This window comes from Macrotis lagotis, chromosome 7, assembly GCF_037893015.1.
Source record: "Macrotis lagotis isolate mMagLag1 chromosome 7, bilby.v1.9.chrom.fasta, whole genome shotgun sequence".
Taxonomy (NCBI): Eukaryota; Metazoa; Chordata; class Mammalia; order Peramelemorphia; family Peramelidae; genus Macrotis; species Macrotis lagotis.
The window spans coordinates 9624202-9650681 of record NC_133664.1 but is presented as its reverse complement, the minus strand read 5'-3'; the positions used below and the strand labels follow the sequence as shown (position 1 = coordinate 9650681).

At 39.3% G+C, this 26480-nt stretch overlaps 1 protein-coding gene across 8 annotated transcripts in view; it reads right to left on the bottom strand.

Annotated features, from left to right (window-relative positions):
* Window positions 1–26480, bottom strand: part of HDAC9 (histone deacetylase 9) — a 947449-nt gene that overhangs the window by 662669 nt on the left and 258300 nt on the right. For 2 of the 8 annotated variants that reach the window (XM_074195434.1, XM_074195438.1), the window contains exon 1: window positions 1814–25492. The exons of the other annotated variants lie outside the window; for them this stretch is intronic. In XM_074195434.1, coding sequence (XP_074051535.1) covers window positions 1814–1829 — 16 coding nt within the window. In that variant the 5' untranslated portion in view covers window positions 1830–25492. Of the gene's footprint in view, window positions 1–1813; window positions 25493–26480 lie in introns of those variants that run through there. 8 annotated transcript variants of the gene reach the window in all.

The window sequence follows — 26480 nt, the reverse complement described above, 5'->3', positions numbered from 1 at the left end:
GGCATGGGGATTCCTCCACCTATTTAACAGACCAATGTACTTAGCACAGTACCTGAAATCTAAATAAATGCTTGCTATTAACTTGAAATTACATTACTGTTATTCTTATGTATCATTACTGATAGTAAAGCAGAAGTAGCAGCAGCAGCAGCAGTAGTAATCGTAGTAGAAGCAGTAGTAGTAGTAGTAGTGGTGGTGGTGGTGGTGGTGGTGGCGGTGGTGGTGGTGGTGGCGGCGGCGGTGGTGGTGGTGGTAGTTGTTGTTGGCATCTAATCTTTATAAAAATACTTTAAGTTTTCTAAGGCATTATCTCACTCAGTCTTCCTAACAACTCTGAAATCAATTAACCACCATTTATTAAGTGCCTTGTAAGAGCCAAACATAGGAGCTGGTACTAGTCGGGCAAGATTTCTGAGATGAGCTAGCTTTGAGCAAACCAGACCTGTCCGCCTCCTTGCCCTGTGGGAGCATGGGGGGAATTGACTTCTCTGAACTTCTAGGATGAACTTCAGAAAACAAAGTATATCACCAGAAACTTAAAATCATAGCTCTAGAGCTGAAAGAAATGATCAAGTTCAACCTGTTCAATTTAGAGGAGAGAAACACATCCACAAATAGTGGCACAGCCAGGGTCACACAGCTAGTGTCTGGGCCTACATTTGAACTTTGGTCAACCTGACTAGAAGAGTAGTGCTTTTATCTACTCTACTGGACTGCTTTTAAAAAAAAAGCAGAATTAATGGACATTTGGGGTCAGGGGAGAAGAGGATACATTTGTGCACATCTGAATCATATAAGAAGACTAGAAGCAAGTTACCCTGATCTTGGGTCATTTAGATAAGCAAGAAAAAGTCAGCCAATAATTTGGAAGACATCCAAACCAACTCTATAGTCCAAAAAGAACATCTGGTTGCTGCTTGCAGCTCTCTGGACTGCTGGGCTGGGAAATGTGGCCATAGGCAGGTTGATTCATCCTCCTAGGCCTTGCAATTCCATTTCCAATGACAATGTTCTACCTAAAATCTTTGTCACACATGTGGAACATGAGTTCTGGTGGAAAGGGGACTGTCCTGTCTGCTTAGGAGTCTATCCTGGCTATCTGTCCCTTTTCAGAAGCCTTCACTGCACTCCTGAAGTTCTGGATGAGTCTGGACCATGCCAGTCTATTTCAGCCTCTCCTCCTGTCAACTAACAGATGAAATCAGCAGTTTTTACCCACAATCACCTAGTTTGGGCTTCTCGAATGAGCCCTGGAAGCAAAGGCCTTTCCCAGAATGAGAGGGAGGTCAAATTCTGAGGTTTCAGCTCCATAGTTGACTTTTTCCAATGGACTGTTTGAAAGTAAAGTCTGCCAGGAAACTCAACCTCCAAGGTGACTGAGGCTTTCCCTCCTAGGTTCGTGAATATTAAGTTCCCTGTTACTGGGATTTAACTGAAATCAAATCACATCTCTGTTGCCAATCTTTGTGCTCATGAGATCTAAGACAAATGGATCATAAGTTTAGACCTAGAAGGGACATCTCGCCAAAATCCTTCATTTTACAGACAAGTAAACTGAGGCCCAGAACCATGAAGTGACTTGGCTAAGGTAACTCAAAGGCACTGCTTTGCCCTTGCTTTCCTTCTTTCTATCTTTCTGTTTCTTTCCCCATGAGCATTTCATGCTAGGCAGCTCCTGATCATTTGGAAAGCATCGGCTGCTTTTTTTTCTGCAGAGCAGCTTCACATTCCCCATCCAAGAAGCTTATTCTTCAAATGCTCCCACCCCAAACTCAATTTCCCTTTCATCTCAAAAGTTAAGAAAGAAACTTACCCGTCCTGTTGTGCATTCTCCCTTTGAAAAAAGTAGACTGCGGTCTAGCAAACTACCAGGCTTGCCTCTGCACTTTTCTGTATCCGTTATAATATTAAAGAGCAACAAGGAAGGGAAGTGGTTAGTCAGCCTGCTAATTTTATCAGGCCCTCCCACTGGTTAAACAGTACCTGATGCTACAGGCACAAAAATCACTTTTCCAGCTCACTTCCCTTTCTGCAGTCGGATTTTATAAATATAGCAGGACTTGGGGAAGAGAGAAGCATCCGTACCTGCTAGGAGAGGCAAGCAGAAGTGACGGAGGCAAGCTTTCCTGTTCCAGAGGAGCCCTGGGACTGCTCACTCAGTCCTAAGGAGAGGCTTTGCAAAAATGAGGAGGAGGAGGAGGAGGAGGAAGAGGAGGAGGAGGAGGGGAGGAGGAGGAAGAACAGGGATCTCCCTGTGCTTCTGACCCCAGACACACACAGAGAAGCTGGCTGTAAAGGGGGGGATCCAATTTAGGGGTGTTTTGTTCTGAGGATCTCTGGGAAGAGACTGGCGACTCATTTGTGGATAAATTGCTTTGCCCTGGAAATGAGCCAAGTTTCCGGATGTAGAAAATTCCATAACTCGGGTCCCTGGCTGAGAAGATTCTTCCTCTGGGGTTTTGCCAATTAAAACCCAGGGACGAAAGAGCTGATGTTGCCCTCTGAGTAAGGGCAAGACAAACCCAGACTGACAGTGAAGACTGGGGAATAGAAAGGGCTAACATGGAGGTAGAAAAGTCTAAGGCAGGAGTGGAAGAAGGAAGATTTAGCTTCTTAATCCAACTCTTGTGACTGATTGATTTTTCTTGGAACAAATCTATGATTTTATTGGAAGATGAAGCTTCCTCTTCTGTCCTTCTACTAAGGGACTGAGTGTAAAAAGGGCCTAGGAGAGACAGAGACAGAAACACAGAGAGAGAGAGAGAGAGAGAGAGAGAGAGAGAGAGAGAGAGAGAGAGAGAGACTAATATGCCAAAGTTAACACAATTACTGTTGTTCACAGGGCAAAAACTGAACCCGGGGCTTCCTGGCTCTTTTTCAATCATTTCTTACCATACCACTGTCCATTTAGACATCTAGTAACAGCTGGCATTTACTATTGCTGCTGTTGCTCCTATGACCAATTGCTAAGTGTACCTGATGCTCTATTTAGTTGTTGCTGCTGCTACTACTACTAATACTATTGTTACTGCTACTACTACAGCTGCTACTATTGTTGCTACTGCTACCACCACTTCTACTACATCTGCTGCTGCTGCTGCTGCTGCTACTACTACTATTACTACTACTACTACTACTGCTGCTGCTGCTACTACTGCTACTGCTACTACCTCTCCTACAGCTAATGTTGCTGCTGCTACCATTACTACTAGCTGGGCTGCTGTTGCTACTGCTGCTACTACTACTACTACTACTACTACTACTACTACTGCTGCTACTATTGTTGCTACTGCTACTGCTACTTCTGCCTACTATTGCGCTAAAGCTACTACTATAGCTGCTACTATTGTTGCTACTGCTACTACCTCTCCTACAGCTACTGTTGCTGCTGCTGCCATTACTACTACTGCTGCTGCTGCTGTTGTTGCTGGGCTGCTACTATTGTTGCTGCTGCTGCTACTACTACTACTACTACTACTACTACAGCTACTGTTGCTGCTGCTACTGCTACTTCTGCCTACTATTGCTGCTAAAGCTACTGCTACTACTGCGGCTACTACTATTGTTGCCACTGCTACTCTTCCTACTGCTACTGCTACTACCACTACAAACAATTACTGATCTTTATATAAAATTTAAGGTGTTCAGTGTCTTTTCTTCATTAGCTCCATTTGATCATAATAACTCAGTGGGTTTATTAATATCTCCATTTTTCAGATAAAGAAATTGAGGCTCTGAGAAGTAACTTGTCCAAGGTCACACCTTTAAGGAGTGACCAAAACTGGATTTTAACTCAGTCTCTCATGAAGCAAAGTCCAGTGTTCTCTGTATTATAGCAGCCTGAGAAAATTTTTATTTCATTGTACTTCAGTTTCCAAGTCTGAAATATGAAGGAGACTAGGCCAGTTGAACTTTAAGTCCCTTCCATGTTGAAATCTATGCCCAAGATGAAAGCAATAAATGAGAATACTTTAAAATTGTACATGGCAAAGGTTATTTGAGATTATTGCTTTTTGGAATGGAATTTATGAAGATTAAGTGATGCTAGATGACAGTTAGTCTTGGGTTTTGGCCTGTAAGGGACTGGCATAGTTCTTAAAGGAGGTTCTGAAGGCTAGTTATAGCCAACTTAGATGGTGTCCATATCATACCAAGAGAAGAAGAAAGTGAATCAGTATGGAAGAAGGGGTGGCTCAAAGACACTGGGAAAGTTAAATGTTAATTAAAGTTAAATGAGTTAATGATGTATGGAAAATGCATTGTGAACTTTTGTACTATATAAATGTCAGTTATTATGTATGATTCAATCTTTCCTCACTTAACAGATGAAGAAGTCTTGAATTTGTGATCCCAGTTCTCAGCAGTATCTTAAACCTAATAATAACAAATGTCTCTTGAATTAATAAATGTTAAAATTTGTTTATTAACAAATAAGAAAAGTGACTGATTTAACAAATGATAATTAATGTTTAATAAGAACAAATGATTATTGATTTAATAAATTATAACATCTGTTTATCAATAAACAACAAACATGTATTGAATTAATAAATGCTGATCGACTGACTATTGGCACAGAATGACAGTTAATAATTGACAAGGATGGAACTAGAAGCGAAGTCATCTGACTCCAAGGTCTTCTCATCGTAATAAGATGTAAGGTTCAAGCTTCTAAACAGAAATAAATGGAACTCCAAAATATTGCCTACAAATAGTCATTAAAACATGATTCACTTAATTTTTATTAGATCGTTTCAATTGCTAAAGCATCATTAAAAAAAAGTCTGAGGTTTGCAACCAGAATCTTTGAGGTTGACCCCATAAACTGAGAGATCTATGCACAATATAAATCAAATCCTACAGCCTGGAACACAACCAAACATCTTGAAAATGCAGTAGGAGATGAGGCCATTTAAAATAGACTCACACACACTATAAGCACCACTGAGTTTTACAACTTAGGAAAATGAACCATTGAAAAGTACATGAAGAGAATTTCAGTGAGATGGTAATTTGGGGAGAATTGATTCTATACACTATTGCCTCCCTTCATCTTGGTGAGGACATGATGCTAGGACAGCATTTCAGGGAAAATCTTTTTCTTTTCCTGTCCATGCTATTCCCTGACCAACAAGGAAATGCATTTTTGAGCTTATTATCTCAACTTTGCAAAATCAAAAGATCTCACTTCTGTAAATGTGTCAAGAGTTTAATTCAATTCAACAAATATTTATTAAGCAATCGCTGTGTGAAGGAACTATGTGAGGCATAAGAGTTGCCTGTCTTTATTTTTATTCTTTTTTAACTGGAAATGTGATTTCCTGGGTATGGGGAAGTCTCTTCATGGAAACTCTCCTCAGTAGAAGTAAAATCTTTTCTGCATCTTTTAGTCTTAGAAAATGGTTCAGAACACTGTGTGGTTCTGAAATTTCCCCAGGGTCACAGAGTTAGTCATTTACGGTCAGATCCTTCATGTTCTGGGATCAGTCTCTATTGAACACACTGCCTCTCCAGACATGGGGATACAAAGATAAAAATTAAAAACAAACACTGTCCTAATTAAAAACATTCCCTGCACTGAAGGAACATACATCCAATGATAGGATAGGACATTAACAGATTAAAAACAATACAAAATATATACAAAGTAAATACCAAATCATTGGGGGAGGAAGACTAGCTGCTTGAAGATAAGGAAGGGATGAACAGGAGAGGTGACACATGAGAAAAGTTTAGATCATGGATAAAGTTGCTAAGAAGCTAAGGAGAAGAAAGAATGCCTCATAGCCATGAGAGACACCTCTGCAAAATCATGGAGGTGAGAAATAGAATTATGAGTTCAGACAGTGACAGTGACTAAATCTCTCAACTCTAGTGATGAAAACAGAAGTTTGAATTATCCTTTTAGGAATCCACAGAACTGACAATATTTCTGTATTAAAAATACTTCCGAAACAGCACCGATCTCTCTGAGGGAAGCTTGTCAAGGATTCATCTTAGAGGTGACACAAAACCTGATGTGAGTGAGACATTAACTAATTCCCCAGAACGATAATGTGTCTTCAATTGTACAGGAAGAACTGACAGGGAAAATCATCCAAAAATGTATAAAGCTTTTTTAAAAGGAAAAGTCAAAAGAAAGTCCCCTGTGCTTGGTATGCTGTGACTGACTTACCAATAATGACCGCTCTAGTATTCAAATGGGATCGCAAAGAGTTGGACATGACAAAAACGACTAAACCACAACAATCACAATGACATGCATTGAGGATATAAAATTTTAATCAATCAAATCTAAGCAGTTATTAAGTATCTACTCTGTATGAGTGTTCAGTGCTGGGAATCAGCATACAAATAATTAAATTTGAGTTAAAAGGAATTTAGATTTTAATTGGGAAGACAACTGGTGGATATGAGTATATCCAGTATGAAAATATAACAAGAATAATACAAATAAATGCACAGGCAGATGGAAGGTAGAACAGAAGCTCAAGGGAGAGATTGAGGCTGGATATAGAGATCCGAGTTGTTTATGGAGAGATGGTCAATAGGTTCATTGTTTGGGAGGTGAGCGCAGGTATGGCCAGCATTAGAAAGGAAGCGCTTTACAGACATTATCTCATTTAAGGCTCACCAGTTCTTTAGATTGAGAATTCCTTATATACATGGCCTCTTTTATTTTTCTTTCCAACCCCAGCCCTTCTATGGTGCTGACCGCATAGTAAGTGCTTAATAAATATTGACAACAACCCTGTGAAGGAAGCATTAGAAGAGTCAATTTTTTCATTTAACAGATGAGGGAACTGAAAGGGAGAGTCCAGTGGCTTGCCCATTAGATCACAGTTAAGTGTTGAAGGTGAGAATCAAGCTAAACAGCTCAATCCTCATAAGCTCAATCCTCTGCAGAAAGCTAGGCTGCTGTAGTTTCAACACTGTCTTTGCCATATGGGTAGACATTTTGGAACTGTTTCTAGGCTATTTCTCATCTAAAAGAAAGCTCCCTTTATTGGCTATAGTTGCTTGGCTAGATCTTAGGGACATTCAAAAGGCATTAGGAAAGTGAATGTCTGTCATTCTCTTATTCTGACTTCTCCACCGGGAGAAGAAAGACAAGGATGTGATGAGATAAGCTTCACATCCTTCCTATCCAAAGTCAGTATGTGCTCCTCTAAATTAGACCTTGGGTCTCAGTGTTAGTTGTTTTAATTTATTTGTGAGTTTGGAGGCTACAAGCCTATGAACTGTGAAAGCTCTGAAGAGTGCACCACCCATAAATTCAGGAGTGTAATCCATAATGGGTTTTCTTTGGTCCTTGATTTGGCAGTGAAGTCTCAAGAAGTAAAGAGCATCTTTCAAATTCAATCTAGTGAGAGTTGAGAGAGCAGTGATGCCACAGGTAAATGTAAACTTGGTGGCCCATTATTATGTAAAGACTGCATTAAATCTGAGTTCACCCTCCCATAGGCCAAGATGGTCTGAGGAAAAGTATGCTCCTAAAGCAGTATGTGTGGGAAGGCAGAGAAAGGGAATGTTTGTATCTTTGTTCCTGCTATATATTCAAAGTAAATATCCCTCTGTCAAATCTAATCAACTTTTATTGGTTTAATGGAGATGTTCGTTATTGGCCGCTAAGAGAAGAGGGATCCTGCTAGAATGAGGGTTTGAGCTGAAAGCATTAGAGAAAGATATCCCAGCTCCTCAGGGTACCCCTAGAATGCTAAGAGCTGACATATCTAACCTCAAGCTAGAAAAATCAAGGCAGAAGGACTCCCTACACTAGACAACCTGGCAGGGGGTGGACTCTTCAGACTTCAAAAAAATATGATTACACACCATTAAGAGGCTTTGGGGAAACAACTGCAGTTTTATGGGAAGGACAAGCTTTACCAAAGAGAAGCTGACTTGCACTGTCATTCTAACAAGGGAGACACCCTTCCTTTAGGAACCGAGTGCTAACAATCTCAATCCAATGTTTCTTATAAAGAGTGAGAAAGATCCTGGCCTGCATGTAGAGTATTGAGAGCTAGATAAGGGACACTATAGTGTACAGAGCATAGGTCATGGGGTCAGAAGACATGAGTTCAAAGCTGGCTTCCGACATTTACTGGATGTATGACCCTGGGCAAATCAATTAATCTTTCCCACCTTAGGTTCTACTGGTATAATGGGCATAATCACAGCACCTATCTCACAAAGTTTTTGTGGAGATCAAATGAGAAAATATTTGCAAAGCAGAGTGCCAGAGTTTGTATCCTCCATGGGACAGATGAAATATCAAGATAACTGACATCTTGCCAGTCAAGATAAGTCTCCATGATGCTGACATGTCATCTATCACACAAATAAGAACAGCAGGCACACAATAGTCTTCAAAATGGTAAATTAATTTTCATTACTATTTTAAGATAAATAATAAATATATGAAAAAGATGAGAAGAATGAGATCATGGTAATCTTAAAGAACAGAGGTATTTCTATAATGCATTAAATCTTTCCAAGAGCTTTCTATGCATTGTCTCATTGGAGCCTAACAACTACTCTCAAAAGTAATGATTAGAGATTTTATCCCCATTTTATAAAGTGGGGAAACTAAGGCTTAATGGGGGAAAAGGGGTAATTTGTCTTTGGCCACCCAGTAAATCTCTGAGGTGGGATTCAGACTTTGGTCTGACTCCAACTTTCTTGCCCTTTCCATTCCACCATGCTGCATGAGAGCTGCCTTTTTTCTTCCTTTTGGAGAGGAAAAAATGTGATTTTAAAAACATAAGAATTCAATATAACTATGAAAAAATGGCATTGCTATATGTCTCATCTGCAAGATGAAAACCCATATTTATTCAGCTTAATTTGGCAGCTTATATAACATTTTAAAATACCAAATAAACTGAGAAAAATATGGATAACTATTTTGAGAGTTTTTTGATGTTCTCTTTCCCAATGATTTCTACTCTATTCAATACTTAAAGAAACAAGCACCCTTGGAACACACACACACACACATCCAACGAGGAAATTAAGAAGATGCTTTCTTATTGTATCTGCCTCAATATCTCCTAATCTAGCTCATACCATCCCACAGTTTCACATCCTAGAATTTCTACAAAAAATATATTAGTTATTTTTAATTTAAATTTTATAGTTTTGTTTTTACATCTTTTTCTTTCTAAATATATTTCTCCTCTTTTCCCTACACAAGAAGAATGGCTTACAAAAAGGAGTGGAAAAAAAGGAAAGCAGCTTGGCAAAATGAATGGATACAGCAACCAAATTGGAGACTGAAGACAACATTTCATACCCCTAGAACCCCACCTTTGCAAAGAAGGGAAAAGTATACAGTTTTTGTAAATCTCTTCTTTGGGACTAACTAAGCTTTGTCATTATTGCTGCAAAATGTCCAGTTTGCTATTTTTCTTCCCATTATTCTAGTCATTCTCTATATTGTTTTCCTGATTTTGGTTGTGTTATTCTTTATCAACTCATAGAAATCTTCTCATATATCCTTATTCTCTATACTCATACTTCATTACATTTATGTACCATAATTTATTTAGTTCCTCCCCATTTTAAGGGTATCTACTTTGTTCCCAATTCTTTGCTATATAATAAATGGTGATATAAAAAAGTAAGTTATCTGTACCTTTCTCTCTCTCTCTCTCTCTCTCTCTCTCTCTCTCTCTCTCTCTCTCTCTCTCTCTCTCTCTCTCTCTCTCAGGTTTTTGCAAGGCAATGGGGTTAAGTGGCTTGCCCAAGGCCACACAGCTAGGTCATTATTAAGTGTCTGAGGTTGGATATGACTCCAGGGCCAGTGCTCTATCCACCCCCTTTTTTTCTCTTTGACCTTCTGTGGATATAGGCTTAGTGATGAGATCTCTGAGTCAAAGGACATGATAGTTTTATATAGAATAATTTCAATTAATTTTTCATAATGGTTAATCCAATTCACAACAAAGGAACAAGATGTCATAACAAGAGGGTCATAAAATAACAGAGATATTTATCACCCACCAAAAAGGATGCTGGTAATCACAAGAAAAAGGTATGTCAGAAGTACCAAAATATGGGTTTGCAATATGGGAGTATCAAGGCACCAAGTGTGAAATAAATTGGTAGTGTAATATGGTTGGGGGTAAGTTTAAGCTACTTGGTATTCAAAAGGGTGTGCATTTGTTCAAAAGATGTATTTCATGAGTTTGATTCATTTCTCAGCACAGAGTCAAGGCTTCTGTCCTTTAGAGGCCAAACTAACCAATGTTGCCCATCTCATCTTCTGCACCAGCTTCAGCTGTGGACAGCTCCCCACTATTTTTATTTCCCATGTTGTATCTAGCCAAGTTTGGTAGGCAAAAGGAGGAATGTTTCACTTTTGGTATATATATAGGCCAGTGGGGAAAATTAAAGTTGTTTTTGTTTAAACATGAACATTACATTTAAAATGTAATTGAAAATGAATTCAAGAAATCTAGAGCCCAAATGAACAGATGTGTAAAATCCCTTCAAAAAAGCCAGATTCCCTATATTCTCATTTAATTGCTTTTTAGAAATGCAGTGAAGCAAGTAGTTTTTAAAATTACTATTATTAAGTTAGTAAGAAAGTTTCTTTAACCTGTTTTTAGGCAAGGAAATGGACATTCCAATAAAATGCTTTTAAGTTTTCCATGTATCCTTTTTACCCTCACAAGTAGTCAATTCAATTTTATCCAACAAAAAAAAATTGAGCTTCTGTAACGTCAGGCAGTAGGGTTCAGTGGGTAGAAATCCAGCCTCAGATTCAAAAAGCCTAAAGTTGAAGTCCTTACTCAGACTGTGTGATTCTGAATAAATAATTTAATCTCCTGGTGGCAAAGGTAGCCCTCAGACTTTAAACAGGAGACAACTCAATCAGTCAGCAAGCAGGTCTTCTGGACTGGGTGCGAAGCTTGAGGTCCCCCACAGATACAAAAAATGAAAACAGCCTCTACCTTCAAGGGGATTATATTCTAATGGCAAATACAACATGAAGACTTAGAGATATGCATGAGATATAAACAAGGAAGATATAATCTTTCCAATTATAGAGATAAGCATCATCCTCAGGGCACATGGCCAGCACATAGCATGTGAGATGAGACTTGAGAAAAGTCAGGGATTCTAAGACTTGGAAGAAGAGCCATCTAGATATAGACAGGGCACCCTGGACCAAAAAAAAATAGAAATTGGAAATGGGGAACATTTGTAAATAAACACTGTTAGAGGATGTTTCCGGACCTGGAATTGCCTATGTCAATGAGATAATAAGTTGGGGTCACCATGAACAAGGTCATTGGACCAGGGGCAGAATAAAAAAGGTAAATAAGATAACATCCCTGCCCTTGAGGAGCAAAAATACAGATGTGAAGGAAGGCTGTATATGTGAAATCTAAATCTTGACCCTCAGAGTATTTAACTGGAAAATGAATAGCAGAGGAAAGCTTCAAACAAGATCAATCAAAATTTCCACAAATATAAATGTGAAGCATTTAAAAGAATGAAATTCTGTACTTTCATTAAATCTTTTACTAAATATTTAAAAGTCTTGACTTCAGATATATAAAATGTCAAAAATTTAAACAAAACCAAAGGAAACTATATACCTGGGAATTATATATATAGTAGATTATAAGCTCCTTGAGAGCAGACACTGTTCTGGGGTTGTGAGGACGAAGTTAGTCTTTTTATCCCTAACATGCAGTTTAGTGCTACTTTAAATATCAGTAAATAAATAAGCAATGCTTGCTGCATTGAATGAGAGACATTAGGTAAATCTTTTTCTCAACTCCTCCCCTCAAATCACTCCTATTATCACCTCCTTCATCCCAGTCTTACAAGAAGAGGGGATCCTTGTCTCTAAAGACACAGAAAATTCCATTGCATTTCCTCTTCACCAACAACTTGTCCCCTCTTTGAGCTCTCATGTTATGCTGAGACTATCACAAGGACCTCCGATCTCTTCCCTGACTTGGGTCTATCTCTACTCTACTCCATCTGCTACTCAGCTAAGAAACTGATCTTTCTAAAAATGAATTGAAAAATGAGCAGATGTTATTACCTTTGTGAAATGAAACACAATTTGTATAAACAAAAACTTAGATCAGGTGGGTCCAACCCTCTCTCCTGCACTGCCCCACCTACCATCATGAGTCACATGTATATCTCAAGTCCATTCATGAGGCCTATGAGGGTAACCAGAAAATGAAGGAACAGGGGAACACATGCTAGAACATCACAGACCAGCTCAACCCTTAATTAATATGACTTATTCACAAAACTAACATTGTGTTAGTCACAAATGACATGGGTTTTTTGTTTTTTTTTTACAAAAGATATGCATAAAGGAATTAGGATCTTTACTTTAAAATATTATATGACTCATAGTAATTGCAAGAGACAACTTTATTGTCATTATTTTTTCTTTAGTGAAAAATTAATATTTAGAATTAGGCTCAGTGTTCACATTAAACAGGGCATGTTCTTATTTTTTTAAAGTAAATGTTATTATACTCATATTTAAAAAGTAAATGTTGGTTATTATGCTCATTATACTTTATTACTTTTTTATTATATTTGATTATATTATTACATTTTATTATTATACTCATTGGTAATGCAGATTACATTGCAGTCATAAATAAACATTAAATTCTATATTGCAGTGTTTGACAAGTTTTTGTTGGACAATGCAGCCTAGAAAAGGTCAAAAGCTGGACACCCATGATTTAGAATGTTCTCTAGTTCTGCCTATTCCATTAACTCCAGTGACTTCCAAGAACCTCCAGGATCAAAGGTAAAATCCTATGTCAGGCTGGTGATACCCTTCCCAAGCAGGCCACTTTCCCTATCCTCCCCTACATGTTCTGAAAATCAGTGACACTCACCTCTTTGAAGCCCCTTACATAAGATACCCCAGTTGGGGTATCTATTGGCATTCCTCATGCCTGCTGCCATGCTCCTACTTACCTCTATCTACCCAAGTCTCAGTTAAAATGTCACCTTCTGGAAGAAGCTCTTCTTTGTTCCCCTTCATGAAGCTCCCTTAATATTCTACAAGTCCACAATTGTTTGCATATCATCTCCCCCATTAGACTATTAACTACTTGGGACTAGTTTTGCTAATCTCTCTATTACCATTGCTTAGGACATAGAAAGCATTTCTACCATGTCTATTGATTGGCTTATTGTGGACTTTGGAAAGTTACTCCGTTTTTCAAGGGCCTCAGTTTCTTCACCTCTTCAAAGAAAGGTCTAGATATAGTCCTTTCCATCCCTAACAGTCTAATAATCTATTATTCTTTGTGTATTTATATATACGGGTGTATATATATATATATATATATAGAGAGAGAGAGAGAGAGAGAGAGAGAGAGAGAGAGATCTTTTTTATTGACTTGTTTATTGCCCCAAACAAGCTCCCCTTGATTAGTTTTTTCAGACTGGAGCCTAGGTACCCCTACCTGCCTGTATGCCTATTGCTCTCTTACCTACAGCATATTTATATATATATATGTTTTTTTCTGGATCTCACACCAATCTTTCAAAGTAGAGATCCCCACAAGGTGAACTGTGAATATATAATAAGATGGGTGTTTTCCAAACCAGAGATATAAAGATAAAGGCTGATAATTAGATAGCCTTTAAAATGGGCAAGGACCACACATATATGATCTCATTAGAGCCTCACCACAACAACCAAAGAGATAGACATTGTTTGTGCTGGACTCTAATTTTACAGATGAGAAAAAAGAGGTTCAGAGAGGTTGACTAACTTCTCCATGGCTTCAGAGCATCCAGGTTGGGATTCAAAAGTAGGATTTCCGGATTCCCTTTTTTTAAATCATACGCCAGGCTGCTTCCAAAGGAGAAAATAAATGGTAGCCAAAGACTCAATTCCAATCTAAAACTCCAATTTCAGGTGGGGTTAAAGAAACTTGGCTTCTTACTAAAATTCAATGGGACTATTTCTGACTCATTTGACCATTATTACATTTGCTTCCTTATCAAACTTCAAATATCCCTTTATCAATAATGATATGATAATTAATGCTACCATTTATATAGTTATATGCAAAGTCTGTAACTGACTTAAAATGTTTCATCTCATTTAATCCTCACAAAAATCCCATGGGGTAATTACTAAAACTATTCCCATTCAGAAATAAGAAAACTGAGGCTGAAAGAGGTCAAAGAACTTCTCCCTCAGAAAGGCAGAAGATGAAGCCTATGAAAGATTGTGATGTAATTGCTGTTGGGTTGTGTTTTTTCCCATTTCTATAAATAATATTTTTCCAATATTAAAAAGTGAGCTGGCTAGAATATTCCTCTGTTCTTGCTTGTTTTATTTTCTTTTTTCCAAGTTGTTTGACTCGCAACAATTGAAAACCACATTTGAAAATGTGCAGTTCTCTGAAGTCAGAAATAAAACAGATCCAGTGCAGCTTCCTCCAAACAATGACCTGCCAGAGCTCCTTTCCATGTGTAATCACTCGTTCCTCCACAATCCTGATTCTTAATCTTGAAAGCCACTCAGTGGCTGTTGTTTATGTGATATTCAATAGAGAGGAGAAAAAAGAAAAAAAGCATTTCACCCAGGACACTATCTGTAACCTTGAAATGTTATTCTCCAAGTGTTTCTTCTGCTCACTGAGCAAATTTTAGTCTTTGAGCCAGATGTCTAAATACAGAGTATGGGCTCTGCTTAAGGTCTAAAAATACAGTTTCCAGTACAAGGTAATAGGGACTAAGAAAGGTGTTTAAAATATGCTATAGGTAAGAGGGCATTGAGGCAGGTAGGGGTACCTGGGCCCCAGTCTGGAGAAGCTAAACAAAGGGAGCTTGTTCTAGGCAATACATGTTACCTATCAAACACACCAATAAAAAAGATAATTGCTTTGTTTAAGAATGAGTCCTCATATCCTTTGGCTTGGAGAGGAGTTGAAGAGAACTGTGAGTCTTGGAGCAAATCAATGTCTTGGGAGCTCCTTTCAAAGTCGCAAATCCAGCTATAAAACTGTGTATATCTTTTAATCCAGCAATGTCACTACTAAATTTGTATCCCAGAGATTTTTAATGGAGTGGGGGAATCCCTTTTTGTGCAAAAATATTTATAGCAGTTCTTTCTATGGTGGCAAAGAATTGGAAATTGAGGAGATGCCCATCAACTGGGAAATGGTTAAACAAGTTGTTGTATTTGATCACTATGGAATCTAGCATGCTACAAGAAATGATGAGCAGGATGATTTCAGAAAAACCTAGAAAGACTTACATGAATTGATGCAAGGTGAAGTGACCAAAAAGAACAGTGTACATAGCAACAGCAAAATTTTAATGATATTAAATTGTGAATGACTCAGCTTTTTTCAGTAATGTGATGACCAAGGTAATTCAAAAGGACATATGATGAAAAATGCATTCTACCTCCAGAGGAATAAATGATGGAGTCTGAATGCAGATTAAACCTGCTATTTTTCACTTTATTTTGTGTTTGTATATGTATTTCATCTGTTTCTTCTTCCCCAACTTGGCTAATATGGAAATATGTTTTGCAGTGTTGCACATGTAGAACATATCAAACTGCTTTACTATCTTAGGGGGAGGGAAGGGGACAGGAAAGGAGAGAATTTGGAACCCTAAATATTAAAAAATGACTGTTAAAAATTGTCTTTACATGCAATTAAAAATATTATTTTAAAAAATTGGAAACCAAGGTCTAAATGTTCACTGGTTTTCTGAATGATATCTCTACATTGACCATTCTACTTGCAGCTGTCATGGACAAAGTGAAAGGAGGAGCTCACTGTCCTATTCTCCAACTGTAAACTCTACATGGGCAGGCACAGACCACTGGATACCATAAATTGAATGAGCTAACCTGGAAATGCAGTCTGTATATATTAAATCCCTTGCAAGAATGCTATGAACTGAAGAGAATGGTTAATGGAAATCAATAAACATTTTTAAGTGAATACTATGGTCCAGAAACTATGCTAGAGACAGAGAATGCAATGACAAAAACCTAGCAATCTCTTCTCTGACACTCTATTGCTCATTAATACTGGAAGGAATTAGTGCTATCAGTAGTAGAAGGAAAGCATATGTAATTCACAACAGCCACTTCTGAAAAATACAATAAACTAGGAGTCAGGAAACCTGAATTCAAATCCCAGTTCTATTTCTTTTGCCTATAGATTAATAAACTCTGGTTTCTTAGGTTGGTTTTTTTACAAGGCAATGGGGTTAAGTGGCTTGCCCAAGGCCACACAGCTAGGTTAATTATTAAATGTCTTAGGCCGGATTTGAACTCAGGTCCTCCTGGCTCCAGGGCCGGTGCTCTATCCACTGCACCACCTAGCAGCCCCTAAACTCTGGTTTCTAATCTTAATTCTACCATTTGTTGCATTAATGACTTTAAGAAAGTCATTTGCCTTTCTTGGACCTATATCTTCATGGGTCAAATAAGGTAATTGGATTACATGGTCTCTACAGTCCCTTCCAGTCCAAGTTCTAGAAACAGCTTGACTTCTCTGGACCTCCATTTCCCCATCTGTAAAATAAGGAGGTTATACTAAGTGATTTCTAAAGCTTGAGTCTTTAGAAACCATCAACAGAGAGAGAACTTTGAACTCAATAGATCTGGATTTGAACCCTATCATCTATGAATGATCCTGAGCAAGTCTCTGAATTTCTCTTCATCTCATTTTCCCTCAGTTGTCACATGAGAGGTTTGGACTAGATCATTTCTAAGGTCCTTCCCAGACCAAAATCAAGGATGCTCTGCTTCCCACTAGGATCAGCAACTTAACAATTTTACTCCAAACCAAAGAAAAATGATCTATGACTCCGGACATAGCCCTGGATCAAGCATTTCACTGGTATAGAGACCCCAGAAAACAGGAAATCCCTACAGTTGTGTGACTCTGCAGTTTTTCTTCAACTTAGAGATTGAGGGGTGAGAGAAAGGCAGGTTGTCATGGGGTGGTCAGGATCCACATAGGCCAGAGGTGGCACTGGACACACATATTCCAAGTTCCCCACCATGATGTGCTGTATTACACATTTATAAACATATGCACATATAGAAAATATATAATTTTGGATGTTTATAGACTTTGATATGTTTATATATATATATATATATATGTATATAGAGGCTTCTCTGTGTGCATATATATATTTAAATATTGCATGGATATACATACCTGGATATACATGTATGTAATACTTTTGCATTATATATGTGCAACACATTAAAATATGCATAAATATGCTTGTGTATATCTATGATATATACGTATTTAAATATACAGATTTGTATTTGTGTATGGACATTGTTTAAATACATCCATACATACACATGTGTGGGGTTATTTTTTCTTCTCAGCATTTAAACAAACTCATTAGACACAAATGTCTACTACTATGAAGACTCACTTTTGATAGGGGTGATTTGTGATGATTTGGAAAGAAATCAACAGTAAAACAAAGTAATCGTATAGAAATTATACAAGCTAGGCAGCCAAAAACCAGTATCATCCTCAGAATATTTGATCCCCAAATCCAGTTGCATCCTTTCAACATTTTCATTTTTCCTTTAGAAAAATAAAATGTTGGGATGGCTAGGTCTTGTAGTGGATAAAGCACGGGCCTTGGAGTCAGGAGTACCTGGGTTCAAATTCGGTCTCAGACACTTAATAATGACCTAGCTGTGTGGCCTTGGGCAAGCCACTCAACCCCATTTGCCTTGGAAAAAAATGTTTCTTATTACTATCACCATACCTTTTTGACAAAAGACGAGTCCTTTCCTGCTTTGGCCTGGGCTAGAGTAGGAGAACACCATGAGATCTGGCAGCAGATGCCGACTTGGGAACTCCCTGCAAAGCTTTAACACAATGTACCAGCAAATATGGTCTAGTAAATAAATATTTGATTTACCACCAATCTCCAGGGCTTTGAGTTTGCACTGATTGACTTCCTATTACAGGGCTCTTGTTTCTAGACTAAGGATGACCCTGTCAGGATATTCAGTGTTCTGTGAGAGAAAAGACTATTCATTCCCTCTTCATTGAAAGGTTAATCAGCACTACATACCTTTTAGGAGAGATTCCCTGTGGATTCATAGCAGCATAGATTTAGAGCAGAAAAGAAGGGACTTCGCTTTGTCCACCAACCTTATTTTACAGATGAAGAAACTGAGAACCGGAAAAGTTAAGTAGTTTGATCAAGATTATATGGCTCCTTAAAGTACCTAAGGCAGGATTTGAACTTAATCCCAGTGCCTTCCACTTGCACCAACCTGACTCACTGGACTAGTGAAATATTCCACATGAGAAAGGCATGATACAAACTTGGATCCCATAACTCCAAATTCTTCCTGGAACATGTAATACCTCAGAGGGGAAGCACCATTTGTCAGAACAATGCTTTCTCATGGATATCAGCATTAATAATGGTATGGAAAATCCCTTGATTTCCAAAGCCTGAACAAAACCATGGATAAAAAATGGCTATATCTTATCGAACAGTGTTATATGACCCTATCATAGATATAAAGAGAGATCTAATTTTAGATCTTTGCAGGTAAACACTCAGGTCCTTGGAATTTAAAAAAAAAGACCTCATTGGCAAAGTTTCAGGGAAAGGTCTGCCTTCTATTACACAGGAGAGCAGATTTCCTTGTTTTGAGTTATTGGGGCTGCTGTGGCAACAGCACAATGAAGAACGTTGCTGCCCTCTCAGCAGAGCTATTTATATTTCCTAACCCGAGTCTTCCTCCTCTCCCAGTGTTCACCTCCTGACTTGAATGAAGTGTTCCTTCTATAAGGTATGTGTGTGTGGGGCGATGGTAAGGAAGCCAGAGCAAACTAAAGTCTCAGATGCTAAGCAGGAACTCCTAAAAAGAGAAAAAAAAAAAGAGGAAAATGGGTCTGTGGGAAAGGTCCTGAAGTATTTTGATGCCCATTTCACATATTCCTACATTGTAAAATAATGTATCCTTTCCAGAGCTGAGGAGCAAGTGTTTTTTTTTATTTTAAGATACAATGTGCCTGTAAACTGTGTCAGAAGAGGGAATGAAGGATTAATCTCATAATCATAATACCTTCCTCTCATGTGCATAATCCTTAAAATGACTCTGAGTGAGCAATATTTGTATTATCATTTCCATTGGGGAGGAGAGGGATGATGTGGAAAGGAATCTGGTGAATCATGTTCTGTGATTTCACCCTTTTTAGTACTCTCAGTGTAAAAATTCACTCCACTGATTGAGATCAGCAATTCATCAATAATTTAGCAATTTAAAGTACAGATGGGACAACTGAGGCTTATATGGACTAATCTGTCCAAGCAGTATCTGGTGACTAGTCAGACGTGATCGGAGGGTAACTTGAATTCAGACCTGGCTGCTACCATCCTATTATGGCAACTGGCACAACTATCATTTTATCAATGATGAAGATAATATTCAGTGAGACTAAGTCATATATCTAAAGTCATGGTAGAGTAAGAATGAGCACTAGCATCTTTTGACTCAGCATATCCATCATTAACATGATCTCATGTTAAAGTTTTCAGGTGGTATGACAGAATTCGAATGGGGGGAAATGATATTCCTTCCCTGAATACACTTCCTGGTCTGTAGGTCTCTGTTTCTTTTCATTTGGGAGTCTAACACCTAGTTGGATGTCCCATCTCCATCTACATGATGGAAGAATAGCCATGTTTCTCCTTTCTTCCCTCTGTGGCTGTCAGAAATACTCCCTTCAGACAAAGGAACTGATCTATGAGTAAGCATGAATCTTGAACAGACACTGAAGATGGGCAGCAAGCTGAGCAGAAAGCTGAGAAAGAAGAGAAGAGAATATATCATATCATCTCAAGAACCCCAAGCAATCCCATGCTACAGCTCCTCCAAACCAATATAGAAATGATGATCGGAGCTAGGCTGTGGAGCCAAGGCACCTGCCTCTGATACTTGCTCCCTTACCTCTATAGGCATCACTCTGCTAATCTGGAAAATGAGTGTGTTGGACCAGATGACCCTATTTTTCTGATTCTAGTCCTCTCCATCTTTGAAGACTCCATAGCTCTAATGATCCGAAGTCAGTGATATGCTGGCAACTGTTTAACAACTGGAACTTTGAGGGGGAAATGGAAAATAATTTTAAGTTTAAGTTGATTTTTTGCCATTTTCTCTATCACTTTCTTAATTCTAGACAATCAGTAAAACAATAAATCCAACTCTGATTTCATGATTTTGGAGGTGTAAATGCTCACTCTGAAAACCAAACATAGTGGGAATGGTGATGTGCTGACTATTAAAGGTATTGGAGAGCCAGTCCTAGATTGGCTTTTCATAGACACAGCATGACTGAAATCATGGAAGAGCGTAGAAGAGATATCAAGAACACTTGTGGACTAGAAGACAGAATTAGGAGACTGCCATGAGGAAGGAGAGACAATAAAAAGAAAATCTGATCACCTCTAAGAGAAATAAGCCCCCCCCCCAGCCCATTGTGTAGGTTCCTGATGAAGGATTTATGAAAGGAAATGGAAAAGCATGAAGCAGAAGGAGGTGTGGCCAGCTGGCCCATGTGGATGGGTGCACAGCCATCCAAGTATCCAAGTAACTATAGAGAAATATGGAAAATAGCAAATGTGGGAAGTTACTGATTTACAAGAAATCTGAACCAAACAGAGAAGTAGATAGGCTTGACCTTTGAGAAATCCAGATGAAGCACTGCAAAAAAAGCACATTTGCTAAACTAGTCAGTGCTTGTCCCCTGCCTTCATAAATATTTGTTGACTGATGTGATTTCGAACTGGAAAGAGCCAGAGGGGCCACTGAGTTCCTTGTCTTCATTTTATAGATGAGGCCACTGAAACCAAAATGAGTTGATTCACATCACAAAGGTGACAGAGCCATCTAAGGAAGAGGAGAGTAGACTACCTCACATCATCTCAAGGACCCCAAACAATCCCACGTTGCATTTCATCCATGTCAATATATCTGTCACAAAGGTGACAGAGCCAGGAACCAAGAACTGGTCTTCATCCCTCCAGCCTCTGGCCCACACTTAGTGGAGGATGGTTTTGCTCTGGGAGTAGAATGATCATGGCACCATGCAAAGTCATCCATATTAATAACCAGTGAAAATATTTCTATAAATTGGAAGATGAAAAGAGAGTCATTGTCCCAAATTTGATGGTGAACTACATAGGGAAATATCCTTGAAACCAGGAAGACTTAGGTTCAAGTCTGGCATCTGACACATATTAAAGAAATAATCCTTGACAAGTTAATTAACTTCACACCTCCATGTAACTCTGAAATGTAAACCTGTTCTGCATTGGTAGAAGGTTTTTCTTCACTTTAAGATTCCTGAAATTACTGATTGCCCTCCCCCAAGGGGAAAAAAAGCCAACTAAATCTCCCTCTCATATATGCACACATTTACATCCCTAAAGTTTTTAATGTACCTAACATACCTTAACACATTTGCACCTCACAACAACTCTGTCAGGCAAAGACTTCAGGTATAATTTCCCCTTCATTTGAGATCAGAAAATATTCATTTTGTAGGGAGCAAAGTGAGTAGACCAGGGTCACATTGGCAAATGTCTGTGTGTGTGTTAAATACATATGGACACATTATGCATTCTGTATATAATTTGTATCACTGAGAAAGAGAAAGATTGAATAATGAATTGAACAATTTCTCCAAATGACCAGAATATAGCAGATGTTAAATATCTTCTCTGAACTACATTTTCACTGTATCTCAGTTTGAAATAAATGGTTCATCCACCTCTAGAAGAGAAAGAAAATCCTCCATCTCCTCAGTCCCTTTTGAATAGCACCTCACTTTGAGAAATACAAACCAACCAGTGGCCCCCTGCTCTGCTCAGGGGGGATCCAGTGCCTCCTGTTGTCTCTCATGGAGTTAATAAGCAGGAATAGAATAGCTTATTGCTTTTCATAATTTTAATGAATAATATTAATGAAAGGCATGACTACCTGCCAAGCGAGCTGTGAATTATCTATTTCCAGTACCAGTGGTGACATTTTCCTTCTAACCTTTAATAAAATGTAATTCACATTTTGAAATTCAAGTGACTGAGCTTAGAGAAAGATTTCCATTGACAGCAACATAAAAGAGTACAAAGCACCTATGTATGAGCTTCTCTATGGGCATAGATTCCCTCTGGCCAATCTTCTGGCCATGTGAAGGAGTTCCACCACACCAGTAGTGCTGGGGAGGCCCATTCCTCTGGCGCCCAAGATGGAACCATGCTGACAAACCACTCATCCATCAACTGGACTCTCCTCAGGGAAGCTGGAAAATTGACACTGAGGCCTGGAATAGCACCAGGAAATACAAGGCATAACTGGGAGGACAGTTTCCTCTTTGATCTTTGACCATATTCCAATAGGCTCAGTGCCTTTATTGGGCCTAACTGACTCAAGTTCACAAGGAGAGCTGAAAATTTAAATAGGATGATGGTGAAAGAAAGGTCTATTAACGCCTTCCAAAAGCCTTCCATAGAGGCATCAATAGCATCTTCAGGAAGGTCTTCTTGTGTGTCCTCATGTTGCCCCATGGAAAGATCATTGGTGTATGAGCTAAAAGATGGTCCCCATTTTGACTTTTGCTATATCTGTGACTTTAAACAAGTCATTTCTCTCTAAGCTTTACTTTATTCATCTGCAAAATATGAAGGAGGATGCCAGATAAGGCTTCTCTTGGCTTTAGGAGTCTAGAGAAGTAAAACTAAGTTTAGCAGAATTTAGATCTTATGTCAGTGAAGATACATACATCTAGGAAAGGATTTTGATTTCCTCAATACAAGGCACTCCTATTGTGGAAATTTCCTCCATCCAAGAAGATTTCCACCCACTGATGATTTATTGAATAATTCTAGGGAATTGCCTTAGGGGTAGAGTGATAAAGTGACTTGTCCAGGATCACACAGCTCAAATGTATCTGGAGTAATACCAGAACCCGGATCTTCTGGATTCCAAACCATATGCCCTATCCACTGTACCAGACTGCCTTATCTCCTTCCATCAACTGATAATCTCCCCCCTGAAAATTGAATAGATGAATTCACAATACAGAAGCTGATTCAAACATTCAAAGGCAAAATGTTGGACAAGGTTAAATATTTCAATAAGATCACAAAAATTAGGAAATCTCAAAATTCCTATGACTTCAAATTTAAATTCTCAATAGACCTGTCAAAATGAACTCCAAACTTTTGAGATAAACTCCTTCTCCAAAGGGCCAGCTCCTTGATGCCAGTCCTTTGCTGGTTTTCATATCTGCTCACTATTGAGATCTCATTTACAGAACTGGTTGGATAATATAAAACCTCAGTGGCAAGAAAAGATTTTTTTCATAGGTATCTAAGTGGAAAATAATCATAGGAGCTGAGTTAGAGGGGTTTCTAGCATCCACAGAGCTACTCTTTAGTGGTCAGTTTTTATATGGCAGACCCCTGAAGGTCTTCCCCTCCCAGAGTGATTCTTTTAGAAGGCAAACTAGGTCATCTTTTGCCTCAATTCTTCCTTAGAATTTAATCACTGAATGGGTGTTGCATCAGACAAACCAGGCCCTGGGAAAGACCTTAGCCTAAATAGACCCAGAATTCCTACTTCAACTGAGGTCATCCACTAGGTCCTCCTGACCTGTGTCTTGCCATTAGACTCTAAACAAGAGAGTGAGGCTGATGACTTTGTACTGCTCTGCCTTATTTGCAAGTCAAGCCAACCTCCTCCTGATGTCATTGGTCCTCTTCAAGAATGAAGAGTGAACAACAGCAACCATTTAGCCAGAGATCAAACACTAAATGAAATGTATTTGGGGGAATGAATACTGGACCTTTGATTTTATTGGTTATGGAGCTCTCTGATGAGGAAACTCCATCTCTCAATTTGGGTTGGGACATTCTCTGCAATTTATAGACTAAAAGGGCAATTATGGCAAGTGATTAGTTTAGGGTCACACATTTGGTATGGGACCCCAAGCCATGTCATTGAATCCAAGGTTATCTGTTGATTAGTCCAAGTTTCATTGCATAAATAAAAGTGAGAAGATGTTTATGGATAAGTTTCTGAAACTAATTAGGCATATCTGGTTTTTTTCTTTTACTTTTCTGCATCACCAACGAAAACATGTCTATCACAGATGTGGATTGAGCTTGAAACCACTGGAGTCCAGAATGTTCCTTTCTAACCCTAGCGCTCATTCCAACTGGTTAATAACCCGAAATCTTCTGCACATGGAACAAAATCCTCAAAACTATTTTAATCGGCTCTTGAATAATTTCACTGGCTTCATCTCCTAGTTCTCCTAAGGGGTGGGGGTGGCAAAAAGGCATCCGCTGGTTTGTATATCCCAGGATCTATCCTCTAAGAGTTCTAATTGATCTAAAAGTAAATCACCCTAAGGTTCAACCTCCATACAAAGGCTGCCTATTAAGGGGTAAGGACACCTTTTAGAATTACACTTAATTGGATATAAATGAGTAACCTGGCTAGAAACATTTACTTACTCACCAAATGCAGCTATGGAAGAGGTCATTAGAGTCCTACTCAATTTTTAATTGTTGGCAAGTGGGAGTGAGGGGTGGGGAGAGTGAAGTATCCTCAATGGAAACATTGATTACCAAACTAGAAGCTGGAAATTAAGACACAAAAGATCTGGGAAAGGGCAAAGGGGAGGGGTTCCAATTAACATTCACTTCCATTAAACTTAATATGCTTTTAATTAGGCTATTCAATGTGTCCTTTGATGAAGCCCAGGTGAAATGTGGAGGAGTTCTGGGTTTCCCTGAGTAACCAACTTCTGCATTCTGCAAATCCCTTCTGGTGAAATCTGTCACCTCCAAGTTGGGTTAATATGAGCCATTATCACTAATTACCTTGTGGTGGTTAGGGTTTTAAATGAAGAGAACGGAGCAACTTGCTTCTGACGAACAGTCTTCAGGTTTCAGAGGCCAAGGCAGCTTTTATAAATAATATCTAGAGGAAAATGGCCAGAGATCTGCATCTTCACCAGGGCTCCCATTCAACCGGAGACAGATTTGCTGGGCAGCCTTTGTTGACAGACCCTGGAGTCCAGTGTGGTACCAAGTGCTAGCTCTCTCCTCACACCTCCAGGGCTGCTATTGGGTGACTTTGTCTCTCACTTGAGCTGGGACAATATGCCCACAGACAATAAAGGGATTCCCTTCCTGGATGGCTGGGGAGGAGAAACCTTGTGGGGGCTGCCCTCCATGTGAGCCAGATCTGGAACCTTAATGAGAGGATCACCAGAAGCTTCCTGGGCACAGCTGGCCCCTGGACAGGGCCACTGGAGAGCTTCCCAAGGGGGCCACATTTAGAGGGCATGACAGAACTTGTGGGAGTGCTCAGCACTTCAGTAGCCTAGAAACCACAGAGCTTAGCACCTAGTTAGCATGAATAATGAGTTAAAAGAGGAAGCTACCAGATGGTAGGCTGGAGGGAGCTCCTGCCCCTCCCTAGTCTGTTCCCTGCCCCCCACCCCACCCCCACAATGGAAGGCTGCTTCATGTCACTTATCCAAGAATCATAGAGTCAGAGGAATCTGGGGTGTCATTGGGTCCAACCCCCTCACTTTCACAGTTAAGGGAAATGAGGCCTGGAGAGATTAAATGACTTCTTTAGAGTTCCAGTCTAAGAAGGTCTATGGGACACGATTAGAACCTGGGTATTCTGAGCCAAGGCTAACATGCTGCCCTTAAATCATGATGCTAGTCTGTGGCTCATTGTGTTTGCTCCTGTCGTGGCTCTGGATCTGATGCCAGGACCTGAAGGCAGGGCGGTACAAAGGATGGGTCCTGGTCTGGAGGTCTGAAGGACTGAGGGCTCCTTCCAGTTCTACCACTAACCACCAGGGTGATGCTGGACCAGGTAATTCTCAGCTCTGCTTTTAAGACCAAGTGCATAAACTTTCACTGCATCAATCGCCTTCTATGCAAGGAATAAGTACCTTCTCTGGGTAAGGGCCTGTTTCTTTACTTGTAAAATAGGGCAATAGGACCAAGCTTTAGCTCATCACTCCTCATTAATTCTGAAGAACTTCAAGTGGGTTGAAAAATAAACACCGAGTTCTCTTCATCTTTCTTGAGTAGCTAGGAAAGAAGCAGGGGCTCTCAGTCCTCGAGTTATCCCAAAGACGCCTATTTCCCAACACTCCTGTTTCCTCTGATACCTTCTCACATGCTGGTCTTCTCCCCACCATGACTCAACCTTCTAAAGAACTGTCTTCTCAGAGACCTCTCAGAAACCTTCCCATAGCCACTTAAGACAGGCATGGGTGGCTTCTGGCTGCCAGAACTGACTATTCCATTATGACCACAGGAACTTGTCTGGCATGACCAAGTGGCCTGGGTCCATGAAGGCATGTCCTGGGATCAGTCAGAGGAGAGAGGCCCTATCTACACAGACAGGG